The sequence below is a fragment of the Dermacentor albipictus genome, chromosome 9 (assembly GCF_038994185.2).
Source record: "Dermacentor albipictus isolate Rhodes 1998 colony chromosome 9, USDA_Dalb.pri_finalv2, whole genome shotgun sequence".
Taxonomy (NCBI): Eukaryota; Metazoa; Arthropoda; class Arachnida; order Ixodida; family Ixodidae; genus Dermacentor; species Dermacentor albipictus.
Window position 1 is genome coordinate 61,494,814 of NC_091829.1, and position 22,503 is coordinate 61,517,316.

Below are 22,503 nucleotides of genomic sequence, written 5' to 3' on the forward strand. Positions count from 1 at the left end.
GAAGACACTTCCTGGCCATGCGAGATGTTTGTCCCAACTGCGATGCAGCTGCTCTCGGTTTAAGCTACAAGATGTCATGATCTCGTCGTGAAGAGTGAAACCAGCGTTAAGGATCTTAAAGCGTTGCATTGGTAGTAATGGTTCTTCTTGGGGCTGTTTATTGAAGTGGATAACTGCATGATAAATGGAACTGGGCTGCGAGTCTAGTTCTTACCATATGCTGCAAAAAAAAAGTCCTGCAAAATAATCGTAATCATTGGATCGAACGAAGAACAGCAGACGTGGACGAAGACGACTTAAGACAGGGTACTTGCTATGGACGTCAAATGAAACGCGAACAGCAGAGCGCATAAGTGAAAGTAAAGTACGCGCGATGCACTCATCACAATTGACAGGCACGCACGACCCGTTTGGCGACACTGCGCGATGATGCTACCCCTATACTGCGATGCTTGGCTTCCCCTTCCGGCAACCTTTTATTTCGAAGCGAGAAAAGACGACGCCACGGTAATGATGGCGGCGTAACTATAGCAACGCGAACCGCTGTTCGCGTTTCGTCTAACGCCGGTATGGCGTATACGGTATCGCCGCACTGTGCGCTCATCGTCGGTCTATACTTCCATATTCTAGCTCTTGCTTTCTCTCATTGTTTAAATTTCTCGCTATCAGATATTAGAACCAGAACATAAGCGACAATATCTCAGTATAGGGGGATTGTCCTCCCGATGTGCTATCAAACAGTACGTCTGCACCTTTCAATCGTGATCACTGCACTGCCACACTGTGCCCTTGGTTATGACTAGGCCACACGCTCCGCCGTTCGCGTTTCATTTAACGCCGGAAGAACTTGTCATTTCAGGCATGTTTCTTGTGTTCGTCTGTTTGTGCGCCGTTGTAATATTGAGTTGCGGATCTCCAGCGAATCCAAAACTTCTCCACAAGTGTGACATGATTTAAATCATGATTTAAATGATTTAAATTTGCATGATTTAAATGAACGAGTCATCTTTTCACATTTTGCGCGTGCATTGCTGACTAAGCTACTTTCCTTCTGCATGTAGTAACAGTTAAATGGGGTCAATGTAGAGGTGTTGCAAAATCTATGCCCCCAGCTTGTTTATTTCACCGAAAGAAAATTGAAAATATGGCTTTAGGAATAAAAACAAGTAGAAAACATTGAAATATTGTTTTAGCATGCACGCATAACTACAGAGTTTTAAAAAACGAGTGATATGCGTGAGTCCCTCTGCATGAAACTATCACTAATAATTTCAGCATACGTCCGACCTAATAAAATATTTTATAATTACCTCGTGACCCTTCTGACTGATCTGAGTAATATTTTAGTGTCACAGGCAACTTCAACTTCGATTCTGCGTCTTCTTTGTCCCTCGTTCTCTCACTTCAAATATGATATTCAGCTAGCCGCCATCAGTTTCGCGCTGTCGTGCAGTCTTCAGTACATGAGCTTGACATTAGCATATTGCGATAAAAAAGGTACTTTTTTTATGATCACCACCACGGGAGCCATTACAATCTGCAGTTGTGTTCCACTGCGCTACCTTGTACCTTCGTTGCTTCAGTGTTTGTGCGTGCATTCCAGGCCGAGTCGGAGAAAGCTCGTCCGTGTGGCACAATTGTAATTTGGTCCTCGAGCCAACCAATCTTTGTTAACAAATCAGGTGTCCTGCTACGCATATAGACGATCAGGTGTGGTTGAGGAAATGTCCTTCAGGCACCTTTTCTTTATACGGTTCATCTAAACTTCTCTTACTTCCGTTAAATCATTTTATTACTAAGCATTGTTTGTTTCCTTCTACAGTCGTTGACAGCGCAAGAATAGAGTACAAGGTCATTCTACACAGAGGGAGTGTGCCCACGCTTCACTGCTAGAGGTCAACCCAGCTGCAATCCCCTCACCACTTAATGACTTTGCACTACCAGTTGAAATGTAAAGCTAACCTAGGAAGAAAAGCTCGCTGTTTCAAGCTAAAGAATTGCCTATAAACGCCAGGTTCAGGCTCTAGCCATCAAGTTTTCCATGACCTTCAGGTTTCGTCATGGCATCAGCCGCACATAAACCTCGGTACTCATGAGGCAGATCTTTTCAATGCGCAGCGCTGTTTGCCGTGTCGGAAACAGACAAACCCCATTGAATGCCGCATCAATGTTTGATGTGTACGGCAGGTGTAGAGGTTTTACTTTATTTCTAACCATAACCACTTTGCTGAAGGTAGATAAGTGAGAAAGGAGGCAGGGAAGGAAGGTACTTGTCAGGGGCTGTTTCAGTAAATGGGCAATCATTGCGTCACCGATGACGAACTCGGACATCTTCCATCGAGCACAAAGCCCGGTTCCCCATTTGACCGCAATGCAAACGACGTTAGACCGTGATCGCAGGCGTGCGTTTATCGTTCTAGAGGCATCCAGATCAGTGAAACGTATGGTGTGTGCATTTCGTGCAAGTTTGTACGCTTCGTAAAGCCTGTGCGACGTTGTACCGATTTCATGATCGGGCAAGGTCGAACAGATTTGAAAATTAAATTTCTCTGATACAAGTGGTATCATCGTTTTACCATGAACGGTACGATAAATATATAAAAAAGCACTTCATACCGTTGTATAAGGCTAATGCGTGGCGCAGATTACGTGGACATACCCGTCTCTCTCGATACCTGTTCAGCCCCTCTGCTGAACCCAATCATTGGCAGCTATAAATTCGTGTCAGGCGGCGGCGGTAGTCATTCCGCTGTCGTCATAGGATCGTCTTCGACGTGGTAATCGTGCTGCCATCTTCAAGCACTCCACTACTGGATTTTCTCGATAACGCTGGTCCGTCTCGTAAGGCTTCGCGGAACTCCAAAAGATGCTCCATAGCCAAGTACCTACCAAATGCTTCAATGCGTTCAATGCTTCAGTGCGTTGCATTTTCAGGATGCTTTTTCTTCGTACAAAAAACACGTTTTACAAATCTGTGCGCGACCCTGGATCCATCCTTGACATGACCATAGACATCTGAACCTGAGCCAACAGCACGAATGTGCAAAGACAATCTTTTCGGGTTTCTCGGAATGAAAGATTTGCAGTACATGAAGCAGTTTTTTTTTTTCAGCATAACAGAAAAGTTGGAATTTTACATGTCCAGGCGGCTGACAGTGTCCTCGTTCATGAACCTTTCACCGCCTTTCGGGATAAACTGTCTGGAGCCGGACTTAGCCACAGCAATTTCGAAAGTAAAACATGTACTTTATTTCAACACTAACTTAGCGAGATCAAATGGTCTTCCGCAAAGCTTTCGCATTTATTGAGCAAATTAGTGAGAATGAGCAACTAATACATGCGCCAGGGTAGCTTCAAGGCTCTAAGAAACTTGTCGCTTCCCGTTCTCCTTGCTTCTCGATCAGCACCTCTGATTTTGGGGCATACAGAGAAGACAGAAACCGGAAGCACTAGTTTCACACTTCCGGTCTACAGCAGTGGCGGTGGTGGCGATTGCGCAGTGGCCAGTACGAGTCAGACTGGCACAGGGGAAGCATGGGTCACTTCTCGAAACGACGCTAGGTGAGTGATTTTTCGTCAGAATTCTTTTATTCCTTAATTCCTCTAAGAATTCGCCTGTACTCACGCACTTGTGCGAGGGATGGAAGTTACATGACCTAAATGCCAAATATCAGCTGCTGTTCAGACAATTAGGTGTCGGCGCAAACAAGAACCATTAGCTCAGCATCTTCTGCCTAAGTACATTGGAAGGGGAGGAATGAATGTGCTTGAGTACACACTGTACGAGTATTGAAGTTTGTGCCATTTAATGAAATGTAATATTATTGTAACTCAAGGAACTACACGTTCAATTTCTCACACGCTTAAGTAAACATTGAGAAACTCAAGAAACAAAATTGCAACTCTTCCTCTGAATCCGCTTCTTTCTGCATGTTATCTCCTGGTGGTGATAATGACGGCGGTAGTTCTCGTTTATTCCTGCACTGCAGCACCACATGACGCAAAGTGTTGGGCGTGTCCGACGGGCAGAACTTGCAGTCTCGCCGTAGGTACCCGGATGCATGGCGTGCAGCAGTGTTCATGCAGCAGCGGTAACCTGGAGGCTTCTGCAGGCTACCGCTTGTTCCCTACTCATCGCCTTATGCGCAGGCGGGTAGCAACGCCTCTGCTTCATGTAGTGCGTCAAGATATCCGAGTGCTTCTTGGATATCCGATCATCATCCACGTCACAGTCGTTGGTCTGTCTTCTCTGCGTGTCGAAGATGGCTCGGCGTGCATGATCTCGAGCCGCGGCGTGTGCCGCATGGTTACCCACGAGAGACTCGTGTCCCGGCGTCCAGAGGGTTTGTGCTGCTTCTATCTCGGTGTTCTTCAAGGCCTGAAGTGCTGCCTTTCACATCCTTCCGTTCACATACCTTTTGCATGCTCTTGCGAGTCTGTCACCACGATAACCAGCGTCTTCTTGCACGTTGCAATGACCAGGGCTATGCCCAGCCCTTCCGTTGTGCTCGCGTCCTTCGCATGTATGGATGTGGGTGTAAGTTGTTCGCCCTTCTCGTCGACCACGCTGATTGCAAATCGGTCGTTTGTTCTGTACCCAGCTGCGGTCGTGTATCTCGCATTTTCTTCTTTGCTGTTGGTGCGTTCGAGTATGTGCTTGAGCGCCTGTGTTTTCGCCTGTCTCTTTTCCTTGTCGTACGCGCGATGCAGGTTTCTGGAAATGACACTGATGTGGCAGCTTGTTTCTAATCTCGTGTGGGATACGCTGAGGTAGGTGCCTTTCATCCTTGACTTGGTAGCCCAGATTTTGAAGCAGGGCTCTTCCCATCTTTGTCAGCTTTAGTCTCTCCAGCTGTTTGACATTGTGCGCTTCGACGAGCTCTTCCCACGTGTTGTGGACTCCCATATATTGAGTAGTTTCCCTGTAGACTTGGAGGGCGACAGGCCCAAGGCAATTTTGTAGGATTTTCTGATGAGGGCCTTTACTTCGTCACGTTGACGGTTCTTCGTGTCAACGTATAGGGTCCCATACGTGACAATGCTCGTGAGCAGCGCTTGTATCATGCTCGTGCAGTCTTCTTCCTTGAGTGCGTGACTTTTTCTCGTCACTCTTTTGGTAAAGTGGGTTATTTGTGAGCACTTTTCTCTGAATTTTACCCAACTCTGCTCCCCCGGCTCTGTCCTTGTATCAGGAGTCCGAGGATGCGAAGCGTCGTAACCTGCGGAATCGCGATGCCTCCCACCTTTACTACCGGGTCTGGTATCTGCTGCGGTTGTCTGCCTTTTGTGCACTTTCTTAGCACCAAGAGCTCCGAATTTTCAGGTGCGCACGTCCGTCCACATGCTTCCAGGTACTTTCCCGTTGTGTCAATCGCTCCTTGCAGAGCGTCTTGCTGTTTACCTGTCGACCCTCCCTTAGTCCAGATGGTGAGGTCGTCAGCGTACATTGCGGGACCAATACCTTCTATTTGCTTCAGTTGCTTAGGTAGCGAGCTCATCGCCAGATTGAATAGCATCGGCGAAATGACGGAGCATTGTGGCGTTCCCTCTCGCGCTATGTCAAATTTCTCAGATCGCAAGTTGCCTATCCCCACTGTGGCTGTCCGTTCTTTCAGAAAAAGCTTTGATGTAATTATATATTTTTTCGCCGCAGTTACATACGTTGAGGTGTTGCAGTGTGCCTTCGTGTGACACGTTGTAGAAAGCCCCTTTCCCGTCAAGTGCGAGGATGGCTCTTTTGCTTTGCGTGTCCAGTTTGTCGATGACATTTTCCTTGATCTGTAATAACGTCTTGCGTGGACAGGTGAGCTGTAAATCCGGACATGGTGTTTGGGCCGTGTCCGCTGTCTTCGAGATGTTCGATCATGCGGTTGTGCACCATGTGCTTGTAGAGTTTTCCAGCACACGAAGTGAGGGATATAGGTCGAAAGTTCAGCACGCTGAGGGGCTTGTTGGGCTTAGGTATTATGGTTACCTCGCCATGTTTCGATTCCGGTGGTACTTTACCGTGTTCCCAGCACTCGTTGATGAACGAGAAGAAAGGGGGTTAACCGAGGGGCCCGATTTTTATTAGTCATATCATAAGAAGCCAACAAACACTGACACCAAGGACAACATAGGGGAAATTACTTGTGCTTAATAAATGAAATAAGGAAACAATAAAGTAATGGAAATTAAAGTGGATGAAAAAACAACTTGCCCAGTCTCTGCCCTTTCTGTTTTGCGGCATTCTTGTTCTCCTTCTTTGATAGGAGAGTCTTGAGTACCACCCCAAGTGCGCTTGCTGTTTAAGGTCCCTTGAAGCTTGTTACATATTTCGCGCCAGTTCGTTCTTTCAAGTCGTTCCGAGTACTCTTGTGTTTCCTTGATCAGTGTGGAGATTCGAAATTTGAGTTTCCGGTTGCACTTATTACGCTGCCAGCGTTTCGTGAAACGCCTCCGTGCCTCCAACAGGTCGAGTAAGTGATGGTCGACCACGGGGGTGACTTGCGACAGTTGGATTGCCCTCATGTGCTTCTCAGCTCTTTCCACGACTCTTCTGATCTATATTTCTATGTTGTCTATCGTCGCCTTAATGGCGCACTCGTGTTTGCGAAAGGACTGCCAGTCCGTGATCTTGACTTTTCCGTTCTTCATCGTTGCTTTCTGGTGCGGGATGATCGTTTGCACTATATAATAGTCGTTACCCAGATTCTCGTCCATGCAGCTGCACTCATGCGGTTTAAGTCCGTGTACGAATGTGAGGTCGGGGCTGGTGCTTCTGGACACTGTTGCCGATGCCCGTGCGTGTCTGAGTAGCGTGAGGAGCTGTTGTTGGGCTACGTTGGCCACATCTTCTCCTTTTTTCTTTGAGGCCACATATCCCAAGGTCAGATGCGGAGCATGAAAATCTCCAACGACTAGCAGCCCATTACCCTTGCTCAGCTTGAATGAAAAGGAATGACAAAAGAACTTTAATGAAAAGGATGGCCCAGCGGCCGAAGCACGGGTGCGGTTCAATGGTAGGAGTCACGAAACAAAGAAATACAAAAAGCAAAATAGAGCAAAGGGGAAAACAACAAAAAACAAAGAAAATATACTATCAGGAATGACTCACACCCGTGTAAGTAAAGATGTATTCGCCGACTATGAACAAAGGAAAGAAATAAAGATAGAACGAACGAATGAGTGAACGACGCAAAGAAAGAGCCAATGAAAACAAGAATGAAAGGACCTTCAGCTATTGCATTAGGTTCTCCGATATGACTTTGAGAAGGTCGATCTACAGTGCCAAACGTTTACTTCATACTGCGGGTCATCGTGTCTTGCAAAAAGTATGACTCATCCAATCCTGCAGCATTAGACATTAGCATGCGTGCAACAGGCTTTCGTTTTCAGGTGCTAGAAGAGTGGAGCATCCTGTCGAACGTTTTTACTCTTCTTAGCATACAAATCGTCCTAAAAAATTCACCGACGAATACGATAGCCCATAATTCAATATTTACACGCAGCTTTATAGGTGTTCTCATTTCGTGATACACTGAGGCAAAGATATTGAGGCACATGTAGCAGAGGTCAAGCGCGATGGCTTCGGTAAATGACTGGTTGAATGATCCAGCGTAATCGCTGGTCCTGCTTGCCTTCCATATAAAATACTACACAACTCGCGTCGCGCAAGCAGAGTGCAAAAGAATCGCAAGCCAAGATATACGAACAAAGCAAACAAAAAAAGCGCGAGCGAGAGCAAACGCTAATTGACGATAATACGAAACAAGCGCTCTGGCTGAGACCAGATGCTAGTACGGAAAGAGCGGTCCGGCGGGTCCGCATGAAACCTGTTTCCGGAGCGTACGCCACTGAAGTGGCAGATCTCGTTGGGCTCCACCTCCACGTCGTTCGAGGCTTGCGTCTTTCATCTTTCGTTGTTGCGCTCGTTCGCTCGGTTATGCAGCGGACGCTAACTGCAGGAACGGACCATCAAGAGCTGCGCTGCAAAACGCAGATGTATTTTAAATGACGCAAAAGTCTTTTTCAATGCCGAATGTCTCACTTCCGAGTGCATATTTCTGGACGTTTGCCTCACTACTCCTTGTGAGCGTGTTGAAGACGCAGATGTATTCACAATACTCAGGTCGGCTAGCTTTTTACCTACCACCACTGACAGACGTCTCTACTCACCTGCACCTTTTTTATGTAGGCTATACATGATGTAATAAATAAAGGAAGGCTTCTGTATTGCAACTTGAACGAAAATAGTTTTTCTTTTGAAGTTCAACTTCACAGACCACCAAAAGCAACAGTGTTCAATTTCTGCCAATCTACAGCCCAAATGGAGCGCTAAATATCAATGAAGCAACTTCGAGCTCCAATTGAGCGAGTCGGCTTACCGTTAACGCAAGATTTAGTTTGTCAACCTCTAAACTGGCAACGGGAATTTTTCTCGTCCCGTAACAAGAGTCGGCCATCTTGAGCTACTTTGTCCGTGTACTTGCAGGGATGCCACTGCAAAAGGAGGAATGGAAAAGCAAAAGTCCTGCGGTGTCAGAGCATGAAATCAATTGTCTGTGAAGAAGTCGAAACACAAATGTGAAATATGTGACAAATTCATAAGCAGGGCTGATCATCTACCTGCACATTACCGCACGCATACCGGCGGGAAACCACACAAATGTGAAATATGTGAGAAATCGTTCGCGCACAAATCGAATTTCAAAAGGCATCAACGAATTCACACAGGTTTGAAACCCCATATCTGCCAAATATGTACTAAACCATTCAAAAGGAAAGCGGAACTTCATATACATCTCAAATCACACAATAACGACAGGTATTTCGTTTGCGACATATCTTATCCCTCCTTTAAGCACAACTGAACTCTCACAAGACACCGCCAAAGAATTCACGAGAGTGAAATGCCGTAGGAGAGCAAGCAGTCTGGATTTCGGTTCGCCAATAATGAAAACATCCACGCATATCTCCGCCAGAATAGTAGGTGCAAATTCTGTGGAGATTCGTTTAGAGATGCATTTAAACTGGTTGCACATCTCGTGACGCATACGGGCGGACCGCCGTAACAGTGTGACTAGCGCGCAAGTGCAGTGAATCGCCCATTGGTTTTGCGTAGAAACCAAGGAGGTTAAAGGTTTTTCTTTAACCTCCTTGGTAGAAACGTGACCTTGAAGCCGTGCAGGAAAAAATAACAGCCGACAGTCTCCCACAGGGGTGATAAAAAAACCGAGCCCATCGTGTGGAGGGGTGGGCTTCTTTTGACGTAAAAACCGCGGAGTGAAATGCAAGATGTAAAGGAGGCCGCTTGATTTTTTAGAAATTACGAGACAAAACGTCGTCTCCAGCAGAATTTGGGATACTTGAATGTCGAATTATACTGCAGGTCTTGGCTAGAGCTCACTTTTTGCAGAACTATGCTCTACGCCAAAGTAGAATCAGTAAACTCATTTCTAGACAAGCCCTAATGGGCTGCAAGTGTGTTTTGTGCAACTAGAAGGTTGAAACGTTCGCACAAGATCCCTGACACCGCATTTAGTTTTATGTAAGCGTTTGACAATGTACTAATTAACGAGCTTTGCTTGACCATCCTTTTAATTATTCTCTAGTGTGAATAGAAGAGAACACCTGTCATGAGGAACCATTTAAAAAAGAGGCACTCTTTTCTTTTCAACTAAAAAAAATTTGCCAATAATTCAGGCCTTCAGCCCTTGCTGCCTTCCAGAGACAGCTTTTACGGCAGTATATAGACATAAACATGGGAAATTTTTCGCCTTACAATTCAATGCACGTAATGTTTTGGTTCTCTCTTTGGCTCTTCTATTGGTACCGAATATTTTTATTGTTTACCATGCTGATGACAACAGTTAGGCTATATTAGACTCAAATCATCTGGAGCTTCACTATATGGGTTCTCCAAATACGAATATTTTAGTTGTTGTTTTATTGAGGTGGAGCCTCTGCCAGTTTTAAAGTGTAGTTCCTTGTTCACTCGGAAGTCGTCTCTTTCGACTTTCACTCCACTCTAGTTAGAGCTGTAGAATTTTTTAGCCTGACGTGACAAACATATCCCTGCGAGTGAGATAGTTTTAGTTAGGGTTACCTTCTTGCTCTGAGTGCATTTCACGGGCTAACAAATCTTAAGTGACTGCTCATTGCATGAGGCGCCTGCATGTATCAGAACATTCTGCAATATTCTCATCGATTCTATCTTTTCCATATCTTGCAGTCGAGCCTTTTGAAATCAAATTGCACGCGCAACATGAATATAGTTGCGTGTTTCGGGAAGGCGTGCGAGCCCCTAGAATTCAGCTGGTATCTTCTACCAGTCATGGGTCAATAGAAGACGCTACTTAATCGCAGATCATTTGTTCGACGATCGACTCACGTGCCCGGCAATATCTTTCTGCGCGAATGTAACTTCTTATGTGGATGCCGGTTCGACCAAAAAAGGGTGTTTAATGACTCACCGCTCTTGTTACTGCGTCGTTCACTGTCACTACAACGTGAAATCTCGTAGAGGTCCTTTGTGGTGACCGAATAAACTCTAGCAGCCGTAAAAATAACGTGAAAGTCGTCATGGACAAGCGAGCTAGCCGCAGGCTACGACTACCACCCGAGTACGAACGTGTGCCCGAGCACACTAGCAAGATCATGGCCCAGGCAACTGCCACAGTGTCAATGCCCATGTCACCCGCAGTGACGTGAGCTGCAAAAGCCAAGGAAGCTACCTATCATTAGCGGATCACCGTTTGGAGATCTGGAATACTGGCCGGAAACCTGTGGTAGAACCACTACGTTTAAAGATTGAATCTGTGATGAGTTGCGGTTTCGCAGCTTCGTAGTGGATTTCTGCAAACATTCACGAGCGCCATGCCTAAGGAGCGGGCCGAAGTTGAATGTCAACACCGAATGAGATCACCGTGATCTTCAGGGTTGAAGTTCAGCCACGTGGACACGCACATGTGCGAGAGCGAAGCGTTCTTCCTCATCTTCGGTTTGAAGCAAATGGTTTACACCGGATCGATACGTAAACCAGCCAAGGTCATTACAAAATTCCTAACGGAAGCCATGGGCCCTGAAAAGACCCTGGAAAAGCGCACTCATCGACATCGTCGCCTGGTGCTTTTGCCGAGGTGAAAAATTCAAACGCTATAGGCTCCGATGAACTCCGAAAGACCACCTTACCAGTTTCACGCGAAGAACCATTTAAGATGTTCTCGTCGACGCATCCTCAATTAGCCTTAATTGCGGACGTCGTCTGAGAGGAGATCTAGCAGCAATTCCAAGTCCCTGAATTGCTGCATCTGAAGCCTAGAGTGATGGCCTACGTCACTGTCTTCAACCGTCTGCGTCCCCCTGCGAACCCGCACCTGACGAGTGCTCGCTCTGCTGCCATTGAGAAGCCGGACACGTATATTTCTCATACCCTCACCGTGAGATGATACGATACTTTTGCCGTCAACTGTTTGCTTTCACAGCAAGATGAACGACCCCATGAATTTGATGACTGTATGGCTCCAACTGAATGGAGACTCCGACGACTGTGCCGATCGCTGTCGCCATGCCACTGCCACTCACTGAAGCGCCCAGAGTAAACCGGGCCAATACGTCACTGATATGTGGGTCGATATCCGGTAAACTAAACACAGAAACTTATGGAGATGGGGTTGCTGTTTGGACCGCAGGTTCTCCACCGCCAACGCAAGATCAGTCTCCACGACGAAGGAACGACATGCTGCCATTTCGAAGAAGCTCCGAAGAAAAAAATATGCTGCCTGAAGGATACCCCACGACGCCACGTGAAAGTGGGACAATGCGATACAACCATGACCCGACACTGCGATATAATCAAGTCTATGAACCACCGACATGGATGCTGTCGCCGCGCATTCACCCTCTTAGTGGACACAGGACCCGAATACTGCGTTATGAATGAGTCTTAACCGTGCAGTCCGATGGCAGTTATGACTGCATAGCGAGGAGCCCAAATCCTGGCAGCTGGAGATCACATGAAATGGACGAGTGGAACGAGCACGTATGTCGAACACAAGATGTGTTAGGACACACTTGCGTCGCAGAAACATACTTGTTTCAGTGGATCACAACTCGCCCGCCTACGCTTCAAGCACCAGCCAAGGACCGTCAGACAACGCTACGGTCTTCGACGACGCTTCGTCGAATACTAGGTCGGCGACCATGTTTGGGTTTGCACCTCTATAAGCCGACGTGTACTGAGTCAATAGATACGTTATTTTAAACTCTACTGAAAAATTCATCGGCGGTGCGCATGCTATTTTCACATAGTGCCAGGTGGCACGTCATCACAGCGGCGCTGCTCATGCCCGTAAGCGTTCCATGCTGCGTGCCTTACGCGGTTTTACCATAGCTAACCAACCATAATTTTGTGGCTCTGCTAATGTTATTTTGTACATGTTCTTTTTGTTTTCGCTCGATACTTCTTTAAGATGAGCGCATTGACACATGTGCTTTTTACCTTCTTCCGCTGAACGTGTTTCACCGCCTAACAAGTGTTAAGCTATCACCTTGCGCATGACATGCTTGCATGTATCAGAACCTGCTGGGTCATCCTCACTCGTTTGATCTTCTGTCTGTGTTGTAGTGGACCCTTGCGTTATCAAATTACATGCGTGACCAAAATAGTGTTAAACATTCTGTGAGGTGCTTGAGCTCATGCGATTAGTCTGAAAGCTTCCACTAACCATTTTAAATAACAGACTTGCTTTAGCCGCAGGTGAGTTTTCCGACGGTTGAAGCATGTGCCATCTGCTATCATTCAACCCGAGTGTAACTTTTGAGAAAGCAGTTCCGCGCAATATAGAGTGATTTCGGGACTCGCGGTTCTTGCTACTGTGTTTTTCACTGTCCCTTCAACGTTTAAATATCGACGATTAAACCGCCTCTTAGTGAAAATTTTGTCGCGAGTAAAATGACATAGCGCGTGGCTCTGATATCGCAAACACCAGTGACGAGCGGAACTGAGGGAAGCTTAGGCTGCAGAAACATTGATGCCGTATTCCTCTGTGGGAGGTTTTGGTCGCAACCGCACGCCATTTGAGGCGCCCGCCGCAGAAGAAGCGATTTGTTGAGGCGCCATATGCGTGGCTGTCTTCTGCCATACGCTGCACCAACACGACGCGGCAGCAATCGTCACGCCTTCGCTCTGATGCAAGGGTAAACCCGTCTTAGCGGAACTTCAGTTCGACAGTCACAGGGAAACCTCTCCTCCAAGTGGACGGTATCTGCATTCACTCGCATTACTTTGCTCGCAGATGTACTATCTGTGTCAATCGAAACATGAGCACCGAATCCCGTGACCGAAGCACAATTGAAGGTAATATAGGCGCCGTCAGCTAGTGAGCGCCATTGACAGGCTCGCACATTCGGTTTTACAGCCTTATGCGATGATGCTCGCCCTATGCTGCGATATTTTCGCATGTTTTCCTTGAGTTCTTGTTTTCTCCCTTTCAAGTTACAGAGAAACAAAACGGAAGAGGAAATGTCGCAGTATAGCGATATAAGCGACAATGTGGGGGAGGAAGACTACAACGGCAACGAGGTGGTTGTGTAGGTTTTCTGATGTTTCCAGCACTACGCACGGAGATGTGGAAAGCATGTTCAATCTCATAATAACGCAGGAAACGTGCCTTCTCATGGGTATGTGGATCGTTACGTTGCTATTTGGAGGCGTTGATATCAAGAAAAAAATTGTTCTAGCTACCATTCACGCGGAATTCCACGTTTTAAAGAAGAAGAAGAAACTTTAATAGAGAATAGTCCGGCAGTTATTGCTGTGGTGGCCTCAGGTGACGGCTCGAAGCCGAAGATGCCGCTCGAGTCTACGTTTTAAAAAAAAATTTCTGCGCAACGCGGCTTCCCACGTCCGCACTTTCATGATGGTGGCCAATTCGGAAATATATAACGTCATTTCACGTCTCAGGAAGAACTCCATAGGTTGAAGACTGAAACACGGAAGTGCTTCTTTCTTTGCTAATCAACGTTTTTAAATATCACGAGAGAACAATACCATTGCTTGTCGTTTGGGCCTCACTGGCTAGGTTACTTTAGAGCACCATAAAGGCATGCTATAAAGAACAGGTCAGTAAAGTAAATCGTGCCCTAAATTAAAAGGAAGCAAGCGTTCCTAGACATGTGCTTTCCAGTTGTGCGACATATGATAAAGAGGCGAGTAGCATACCGTTTTCAGTAATTATAACCATAGCGATTGCGCATGTTCACAAAATACCGCAGAGTGTAAAATAAAAACGCCTAAAGATATGCATATTCATTAGTCAGCCAATTATGTAGAGCGTTCCTGAAGGGGAGCATTGTCTGAGGACGTCTTGGAAAGCTGGGATTATGAAGAGCCAAAGGCCACGCAGTCGTCGCATCTCTACAGTATTCAAGAACTAGAAAAAGTATTCAATTAGATTATCATGACGTTTAGTGTCCATTCTGCTGGGTATACACGATTTTGCAGTTTCCACATGGTTGCCTTCAGAGGTGCTCATTTGGTGTCAGGTGCCTGGTGTGCCATGACCCCAAGGACTCTGGCACATGGGTGTGGGATTCTTCTTTCCCTCATCGTGTGCGGCTTAGCCGTGACCCAAGGAAAGACGATTAGAATAACTGAGCTCATGCTGAGTGCCAGAGCCTTCTGAGGCCCCTCGACGGAGGCACCCCAAGTTATTGTCTTGGATTTTTCGTGCACCCCGAGGGACCCATCCCGAAAAATTCGGTGTTCGCGTTATCCTCTCCCCTTCTTCGAGTTTCTTTACGTCCTTAATTTCTATCATAATACCTCCACTTTTGCTATTGGTTTGTACGGCTCCAGTACGCATTCTTACATGTTAAGTTTTGCAACGTCCCAAAGTTGGGCTCCGTGCTGGGTGGCTGTCATTGCAATAGAAACAAAATATAAGGCTATGAGAACTCCATCTTCTCCTTCACTAATTCACCGTAACTCTCCGAATAAGTTGACGCACCGATGGCGGCTTACCAACTCCTTCACTCGAGTGAAATACTTTCCGCCGTTTCCATGTAGCAAACTACGAGGAAACTGGAAACCAAGCTAGAGTATTTTCTCCTTTTGTTGCTGCCAATTGTTTGACTGGCACTCTAGTAACGCGATAAAAATTGTCAGTGGAGACCTCCTGCTCGAGGTTCCTTATATACAGCAGTACGAAGAGCTAACCAATCTTGCGTTATTGGGAAGTAATCTAATCGCCGTCATATTCCACTGATCCATGAGTAGCACGCAATGGGTAATATCTGAGGCCGATCTTATCGATATTTACCGGAACAGAACTTTTCGAGGACTAAAAATAACCGAAGGTGAATAATGCAAACAGCATCAACATCAGTGGTTCAGGCTCTGTGCTCAATACGGAGCTTCATCATCCGGTGTGATGCTCGCGTGAAAATAAAAATAAATACCTACTGTGCTTCTCATATTGACCTTTCCATCTAGCGTTCTGCTACAGACAATAGAAGCGAGATATGCTAGGAAAATGTATGGTCCTGCATTCCCAACACGCGACGGCGTTTTTAATGTCAAACACGTGACCAAGATCCGCACAGGTCCAGGGGCCAGCTTACCTGTGCAAAACGGGGTATGCAAAACCACCCCTCCGACCACTGTGCCTACACAATCCATTGCAAGAAGTAAAAGCCTGCGGTGATATGTCATTGTCTTAAACAACGTGACGATGGTTTTCCATCACTTGGTGATGTGACACTCAATGCTTAGACACGTCTGCCACTTCGCATCTACAACTTAAAATGCCCCTGAAGACGGTGCCCATGCGAGTAATTCAGATTGATAGATTGGGTAAGTTTCTTCTCTCTACATTGAATGTAATTGCATATTCAAAATTTGATTTTTATTGATGGTGAGTTTAACGATGAGCAATTCGTGTGAAGGCTTTAGCAGCGATGCAAGAGACCGGGTTGTTGAACACATGCTGTGTTCAACATCGTTGAACACAGCATGTTCCGCCACATCGACCGAAGAGGTCATCAGCGAGGTTGCCGAGAGGAGTTCTCCCCTGTCATTGACTATTGCAACGGCAAACTGGTTAACACTGGCGTATCCCGCCGCGTCAGCAAAATCTTCATTCCGGATATGTTCTTTAAGGACGTTCTAGCCCTCGCTAACCTTCGGCATTTATTGTGTTGGGAGTGGATATTTCTTGTAGAAGGGTCTACAATAGATGAGTCCCTTGTTTGAATATCAAGTTGCGTGGTATGTCCATTATTGAAGCTAGGATGGAGGCGTGCCCCATCCAGCAGTCTTCTGCCTGCTTTGGAGTTTGATAATCTAATATTTTGTGCTGATCTTTGCGCTTCTATTAACTCCGAAGTTGTGTTGTGTACTCCCCAACGTCATGAGTTTCTCTGTGCTAACCGTGACTGGAACGCCCATCACCCTTTTGACACATTTACGCATAAGCGTGTCTAATTTATCCCCGTTTTGGTCCAGTTTAGGGCCGCGAATATGTAAATGACATGGTTCACGAGGAAAGCATGGTGAGCCTTAAGGAGTATATCCTCGCCTATGGTGCCTTTCTTGTGGAACATTCTCATAATTATCTGACAATGTTCTCCGTTTTCTTGGTGAGATAGGCTTAGTCTGAGCGTTGCAGCCCTTTGAGTCTATTGAAAGCCCTAGGATTTTTATAGTGTCTACTCTCGGGATGGTGGGCCCATGTCTGGTACGAATGCTAATGGGCACCTGATCGAGTGGGGCGAATCCCCTAGCACCTCGTCTAGCCTGTCCGTACAGCAGGAGTTTTGACTTTCCAGGCGAGAGTGCCAGTCGCGTACCTTCCAAGAAAGACTCTGTAATATCCAAAGCCTCCTGTAGAGCTTGTTCGACCGTTGCCTCCAATCCTCCAGGACACCTGATTGTAATACTGCCAGAATATATTGCATGACCTACGTAAGGAATTGCTGCAAGGCTTTCCGACAACTTGCGTATTGCTATATTAAACAGAAGGGGTGAGATAACTGTAGAGACCATAGACCATGTGCTCATGGTGTGCCCTTAGTGTGCGCGCGAGAGACTGACAATGGCAAATACCTTGAGACATTTACATAATAGACCACTGTCGGAGGACCTCTTGCTAGGCGCATGGCCACAGAGTTGGCAGACGATAGGGCCAAAGCATGCTCTTTCACGTTTCTTAGGCGACACGGGCCAGGACTCACGCTTGTGATACCAGTTATGCGATGTGTCCTTCACCTCGTTCCTCCCATTATCACCCCCCATTGTGACACTTTTCTTCCCTTCTTTCCCCTCCCGTTGGTAGTGTAGCAGGCCAGATCCTCCATTTTACGGAAAACCTCTCTACATTTTCCAGTCATTAAACTACTTCTTCTTCTTCCGAGTATGAAAGATTCCGAAACTGATTGCCTTAACTTTATGACCGCCATCCTGCTCTCGAGGAAGGATGTAACGAAGGAAAAGAATTTAACTCCTAAGTTCAAGGCCGTTTCTCCTGAAAGATATAGTCATGTGGAATTGTATCGAAGGCCCTAGATCCAGTGTGAGGATCCCCCCCTTTTACATATTTGCTTTGAGAGTGTTTATCTTTGAATTGAGCAGGAGCATGACATCCTGCTTCGAAAGCAAGGGCCAGAAACCAACCATATTATACCGGAACAGTTCGTTCCGCTTGATATGTCTCGATATCCTGTGATGTACTGCATGTTCCGCTACTTTGCTAATGCAAGAAGCAAGGGAGATAGGACGGAGGTTCTCTAAGCTGGGCGATTTACCTGGCTTGGGGATTAGGACAACTGTGGCTTTCTTCCGACTCTCTGGTACACCGCCCTCCTCCCATACTTGATTTATCTCCTTCACGAACGCTTGAATTGTTTTCTCCTCCAAATTTCTTAAAAGCCTGTTTGTAACTTCGTCGAGGCCTGGGGCATATCTTCAGTTTAGGCTGTGCAGCACTTCCCTGATCTCGGCTTCCGAGAAGGGGACGTCCACGTCCCGCTCTGGGGCAGGCGCGCCCTCATACTAGGGGGGGGGGGGGTAAACTATAGGCTTTGGCCAATTGGAAGGTATCTGTTGGCTAGTTTCCGACATATGGAGGCCTCTGAGGTGCCTTCCATTGTTTTCTTTAATAATTAATCGGTCTATGACTAGTCTCTGATTACATTTGAATTGTCCATTGTCCAAGATTTTTGAAGAGGATTCATTTGCCTCCATTGCGCATTTTTTTTTCATCCGCTGCCGATCAGGCGTCTCTCCATTGCTGTTTATTAAGTTCAGAGCAATGCTCCTGAATGAGTTTATTGCGCTGCGCGATCTTTTTCCGTAGCCTGCGGTTGAGTCTGTGTTTCCCATCTCTCGAGGAGAGAGCGTTTGGCTTCCAGGAGGTGTGCTAATCTTGCGTTCACCCATGGGGCATCAAAGTGTGTAACTATTTCCTTAGTGGTATTCTCAACATCGATCTGGATCTGTACAAGCAGCTCACTGAAGGTGTGATATACTGCCTCATGTTCACCTCTTATTTTCCTAATGAAATTCCTGTCTGTGTATATATAGGCTTTAAGAAGAGGTGCTAATATTTCCATCCCGAGTTCTATTATGTAGTGTCGCTCCCTAGTTCTCCTGTAATTTTGACCACTTGGCCACCGCATTTCTATCATCGGCTCCAACTTTAGAAAAAAAGGGGGCGTTTACTCCTCCGAGGCGGATGCACACGAGCAGCCACCAATAAGCGCGCACTCTGGATCGACGTCATGAGCCACACGACCGGTGACCCTACCGACGGAGAAGATGGCCACATGCGCTTCGAACTGGGCCAAGTCGCATTAGCTGTGTGCTTCAGCCTCTCGCAGATACGACCGTGTAGGCCGTCGATTCTTTTGGCCGGGTCTCGCCCGCTCCGTGCGGCGCTACGTTGCCGCTTGTGAGCCCCGTCAGCGCCGGAAGAAGCCGTCCACACCTCCAGCTGGAGGTCTTCAGCCGATCGACATCCCACCCGAACCCTTTTTGTGTGCTGGTCTAGACCTTCTTGGACCATTTCCTCTCTCGGGCTCCGGAAATAAATGGGTCGCTGTCGCTACCAATTATGCTACGTGGTACGCAATCACCAAAGCCATCCAGAGAAGTTGCGCTACCGACGTTGCTGACTTTCTTCTCTATGACATCGTTTTAGTGCACGGTGCTCCGCGCCAATTACTGACAGTGGCCGCAGCTTTCTGTCGGCAGTCGTCGACGACATCCTCCGCTCCTGCTCGACAAAGCACAAGTTCAGCACGTCCTACCACCCACAGACCAACGACCTCACGGGGCGCCTCAACCGGACCATCCCCGACATGCTTTCGAAGTACGTTGAGACCGACCACCACGACTGGGATCTTCACTTACCATATGTGACGTTCGCGTATAATTCATGGCGTCACGACACCGCCAGCTATTCATTATTCTGTCACCTATATGGCCGAAAACCCGCGTTGCCCTTGGATACTTTGCCGCCCTCGGCCACACGTTCCGCCACTGAATACGCCCGCGACGCGATCGCACACGCCGACCACGCGCGCCAACTCGCCCGCACCCGTCTCGAGGCCTCACAAGAGCATCAGAGATGCCTCTATGATTGCCACCATCGTGAAGTGCACTTTTCTCCGGTTTCTCTGGTGCTTCTCTGGTCACCCTTCTCTGGTCACTATGGAACAGCCGCCACACTGTGGTGGCTGTTTTATGGCAATATTTAGACCTGCTAGGTTCCTTAACTAACCATCACTGACAGCCATTTCTTCTCACACGTACCTGTTTCATAGAAGCTATATACATTATGCAATAAATAAAGCGTGGTTCTTGTGTTTCTTGCTACTCGAACTGAGATCGTTCTTATTTTTAAGTTTAACCACACAGACCATCATAAGCAGCAGTGTCCAATTTATGTCCGACTCGAACCCAAATCGAGCGCCAAGACTAAATGCAGCAAGTTAGCTCTCAGGTTCAGAAAGTCGCCTTACCATTAACTCGCCGTTTAGTTTGTCAACCTCTCGATTGGCAACAAGTGTTTGTTTCCTCCTGTAAATATAGTCGGCCATACTGAGCTCCTTTGTCCGTCTACTTGCAGGAATGCCACTGCAACCGGAGGAAGGGAACATCAAGAGTTGTGTGTTGTCTGTGGCAATGTTTCGAGCGGAAGGGACGCCTTACAGGGGCACGCCAAGGAACACACGGGTGACACGGCCCACTTTTGTAAAGCGTGTGATCAGTCATCTGTGAAGGTGTCTAAGTCTGTAGAACATTACCGCAACCGTACAGGTAAAAAACACAGATGTAAAACCTGTGATAAACTCTTCCACCGGGCTCATCATCTAGCTGTACATTACCGCACGCACACAGACGAGAGGCCCTACAAATGCAATATCTGTGATAAACTTTTCCACCGGGCTGATCATCTAGCTAAACATTACCGCACACACACAGACGAGAGACCCTACAAGTGCACAATCTGTGATAAATCATTCAGGCAGTCTGATCAGCTAAACACCCATAAGCGCACGCATACTGGCGAGAGACCCTACAAATGCCAAATATGTGATAAATCGTTCCGGCAGTCCGGTCACCTAGATAATCACAAACACACGCACACAGGTGAGAAACGCTACATTTGCAAAACTTGCGGTAAATCCTTCACGCGGGCGGAGAATCTGCGTAGACATCAGTACACTCACGCAGAGTAGAAACGCCGTGTATGCCAAAAATGTGCTAAATCACTCAAAAACAAATATGATCTCAAGAGGCATGTAGACTCGCAACGTGGAAAGAACGCTTTCGTTAGCGAAATCTGTGATCCATACTATCAGAAAAATTCAAATCTTGGTCGTCACCGCCGAAAAAGGCACGTGCATACAACACCGCATGAGTGTAAGCAGTGCGGATGTTGTTTTGCAGGCAAAGAAACACGCGATAGGCAGTGTGTGCCAGAAGGAAGGCAAGATGTGAACGATGCAGTCTTGTTGTTCAGAATTACGTCTCAAGACGTCGTCGCCAGGGTGCTTCAATGTCGGAAAATACGGCAGGTCCTGGCCAGCGCTCACTGTTCCATGAACTAAGTTGTTCAAACTTGAAATCAAAGTGATTTCAAGAGGAACCTTAATGTGGTGCAAGTTTTTGTTTTGTGTAACTAGGGGGTTGAAATGTCCACAAAAGATGGTTGACTCCACATTTCGTAAGGGGAACCTTTTGTGCAGGTGTTTTGACAGTGCACCAGCAAAAAAGCTTTAATGAACCATATTCGTAGTTATTTTGCAGCGTAAACAGAATGGCATATATGTCATTACGAATCATTTCAAAAAGGAGGCACTGTGTTCTTGTCAATTAAAAAGTATTTACTTCCACTAATCGAGGTCCAGAGGCCAAGTTGCCTTCGAGAGGCAGCACATGTAGATGCTTTTTACGAGTAGGTATAGCGATATTGTATGCGTATGAAAATTATTTGCCTGAAAATTTAGTTCTTTCTTTGGCGTGTCTATTCATACCGCAGATGTTTATTCTATACCATAACATCAGCTGATGACGGTAGTCACACATTCATACCGCAGATGTTTATTCTATACCATAGCAAACTGATGACCATAGTCACACTACGTTAGATTCAAATCATTTGCATCTTCACTATATGATATAGTCTCCCACTAGGAAAACCTTTGGTTAGTCATGTTCTATTATGGAGGAACCTTTGAAGTTTAAGCAACAGTTGTTTTACCCACTCGGAAGTCGTCTGTTTCGAGTCGCACTGCTCTCTTGTTGCAGCAGTACAAACTTTTTAGCTTGATGTGACAAAGCGCTCTGTGCACTAATAACAATAAAGGTTTCACAAGTGTTTTACCATACGTTTACACGCATACTAGTATACATTTTTTTTCTGAATGCATTTCACCGGCTAAAAAAATGTTAGGTTACCTCACAGCGCATGACGCGCCTGCATGTATCAGAACACTCCATCTTTCTCGCCGATTATACATTCCTTCTATGCTGCAGCCGAACATTTTTTAATCAAATTACATGCACAATACGAATACAATTGTGCATCCTTAAAGGCATGCAAGAAGCAACGATTACGCTAGAATCTTCAACGAATCATGAAGGGAATACTTGACGATCGTTACCGTCAATCAATTAATGGACGATCGACGCATACGCGCGGAACTATCTTTCTGCCCGAGTGTAAATCATTTTGCGCCTTTCCGTTTCCCGATTTGTGTTACATTCGTGACTCGCGGTTCTTGCTAGTATATCGTTCACCGTCGCTACAACGTGGCTTCTCGACGAGGTGCTTCGTTGTGACCGGATACACCCAGCAAGCCATGAAAACAACCTAAGTATTGTCGCCGGCCAACGAGCTTGCGACAACCTAGAACTACCAAACTGATCACGGTCACCAGGTCGAGAATACTAGGAAGATGATGGCCCAGTTAGCAGTCCCAATGACAATCCTTGTGTCGCCAGCAAGGGTCGCGTTG

The 22,503-nt window shown here is 46.6% G+C and overlaps 1 protein-coding gene across 2 annotated transcripts in view; it reads left to right on the forward strand.

The window, feature by feature from the left end:
* The window catches only part of LOC139050009 (zinc finger protein 501-like), a 35,507-nt gene extending 13,603 nt beyond the window's left edge, over positions 1 to 21,904 (forward strand). Inside the window, exons 7-8 of one of the 2 annotated variants that reach the window (XM_070526077.1) lie at positions 3,405 to 3,561; positions 20,109 to 21,904. In XM_070526077.1, the coding sequence (XP_070382178.1) occupies positions 3,405 to 3,561; positions 20,109 to 20,721 (770 nt within the window). In that variant the 3' untranslated portion in view covers positions 20,722 to 21,904. The remainder of the gene's footprint in view (positions 1 to 3,404; positions 3,562 to 20,108) is intronic. The other variant, XM_070526078.1, reaches the window with a different exon arrangement.
* Positions 21,905 to 22,503: the final 599 nt, after the last annotated feature.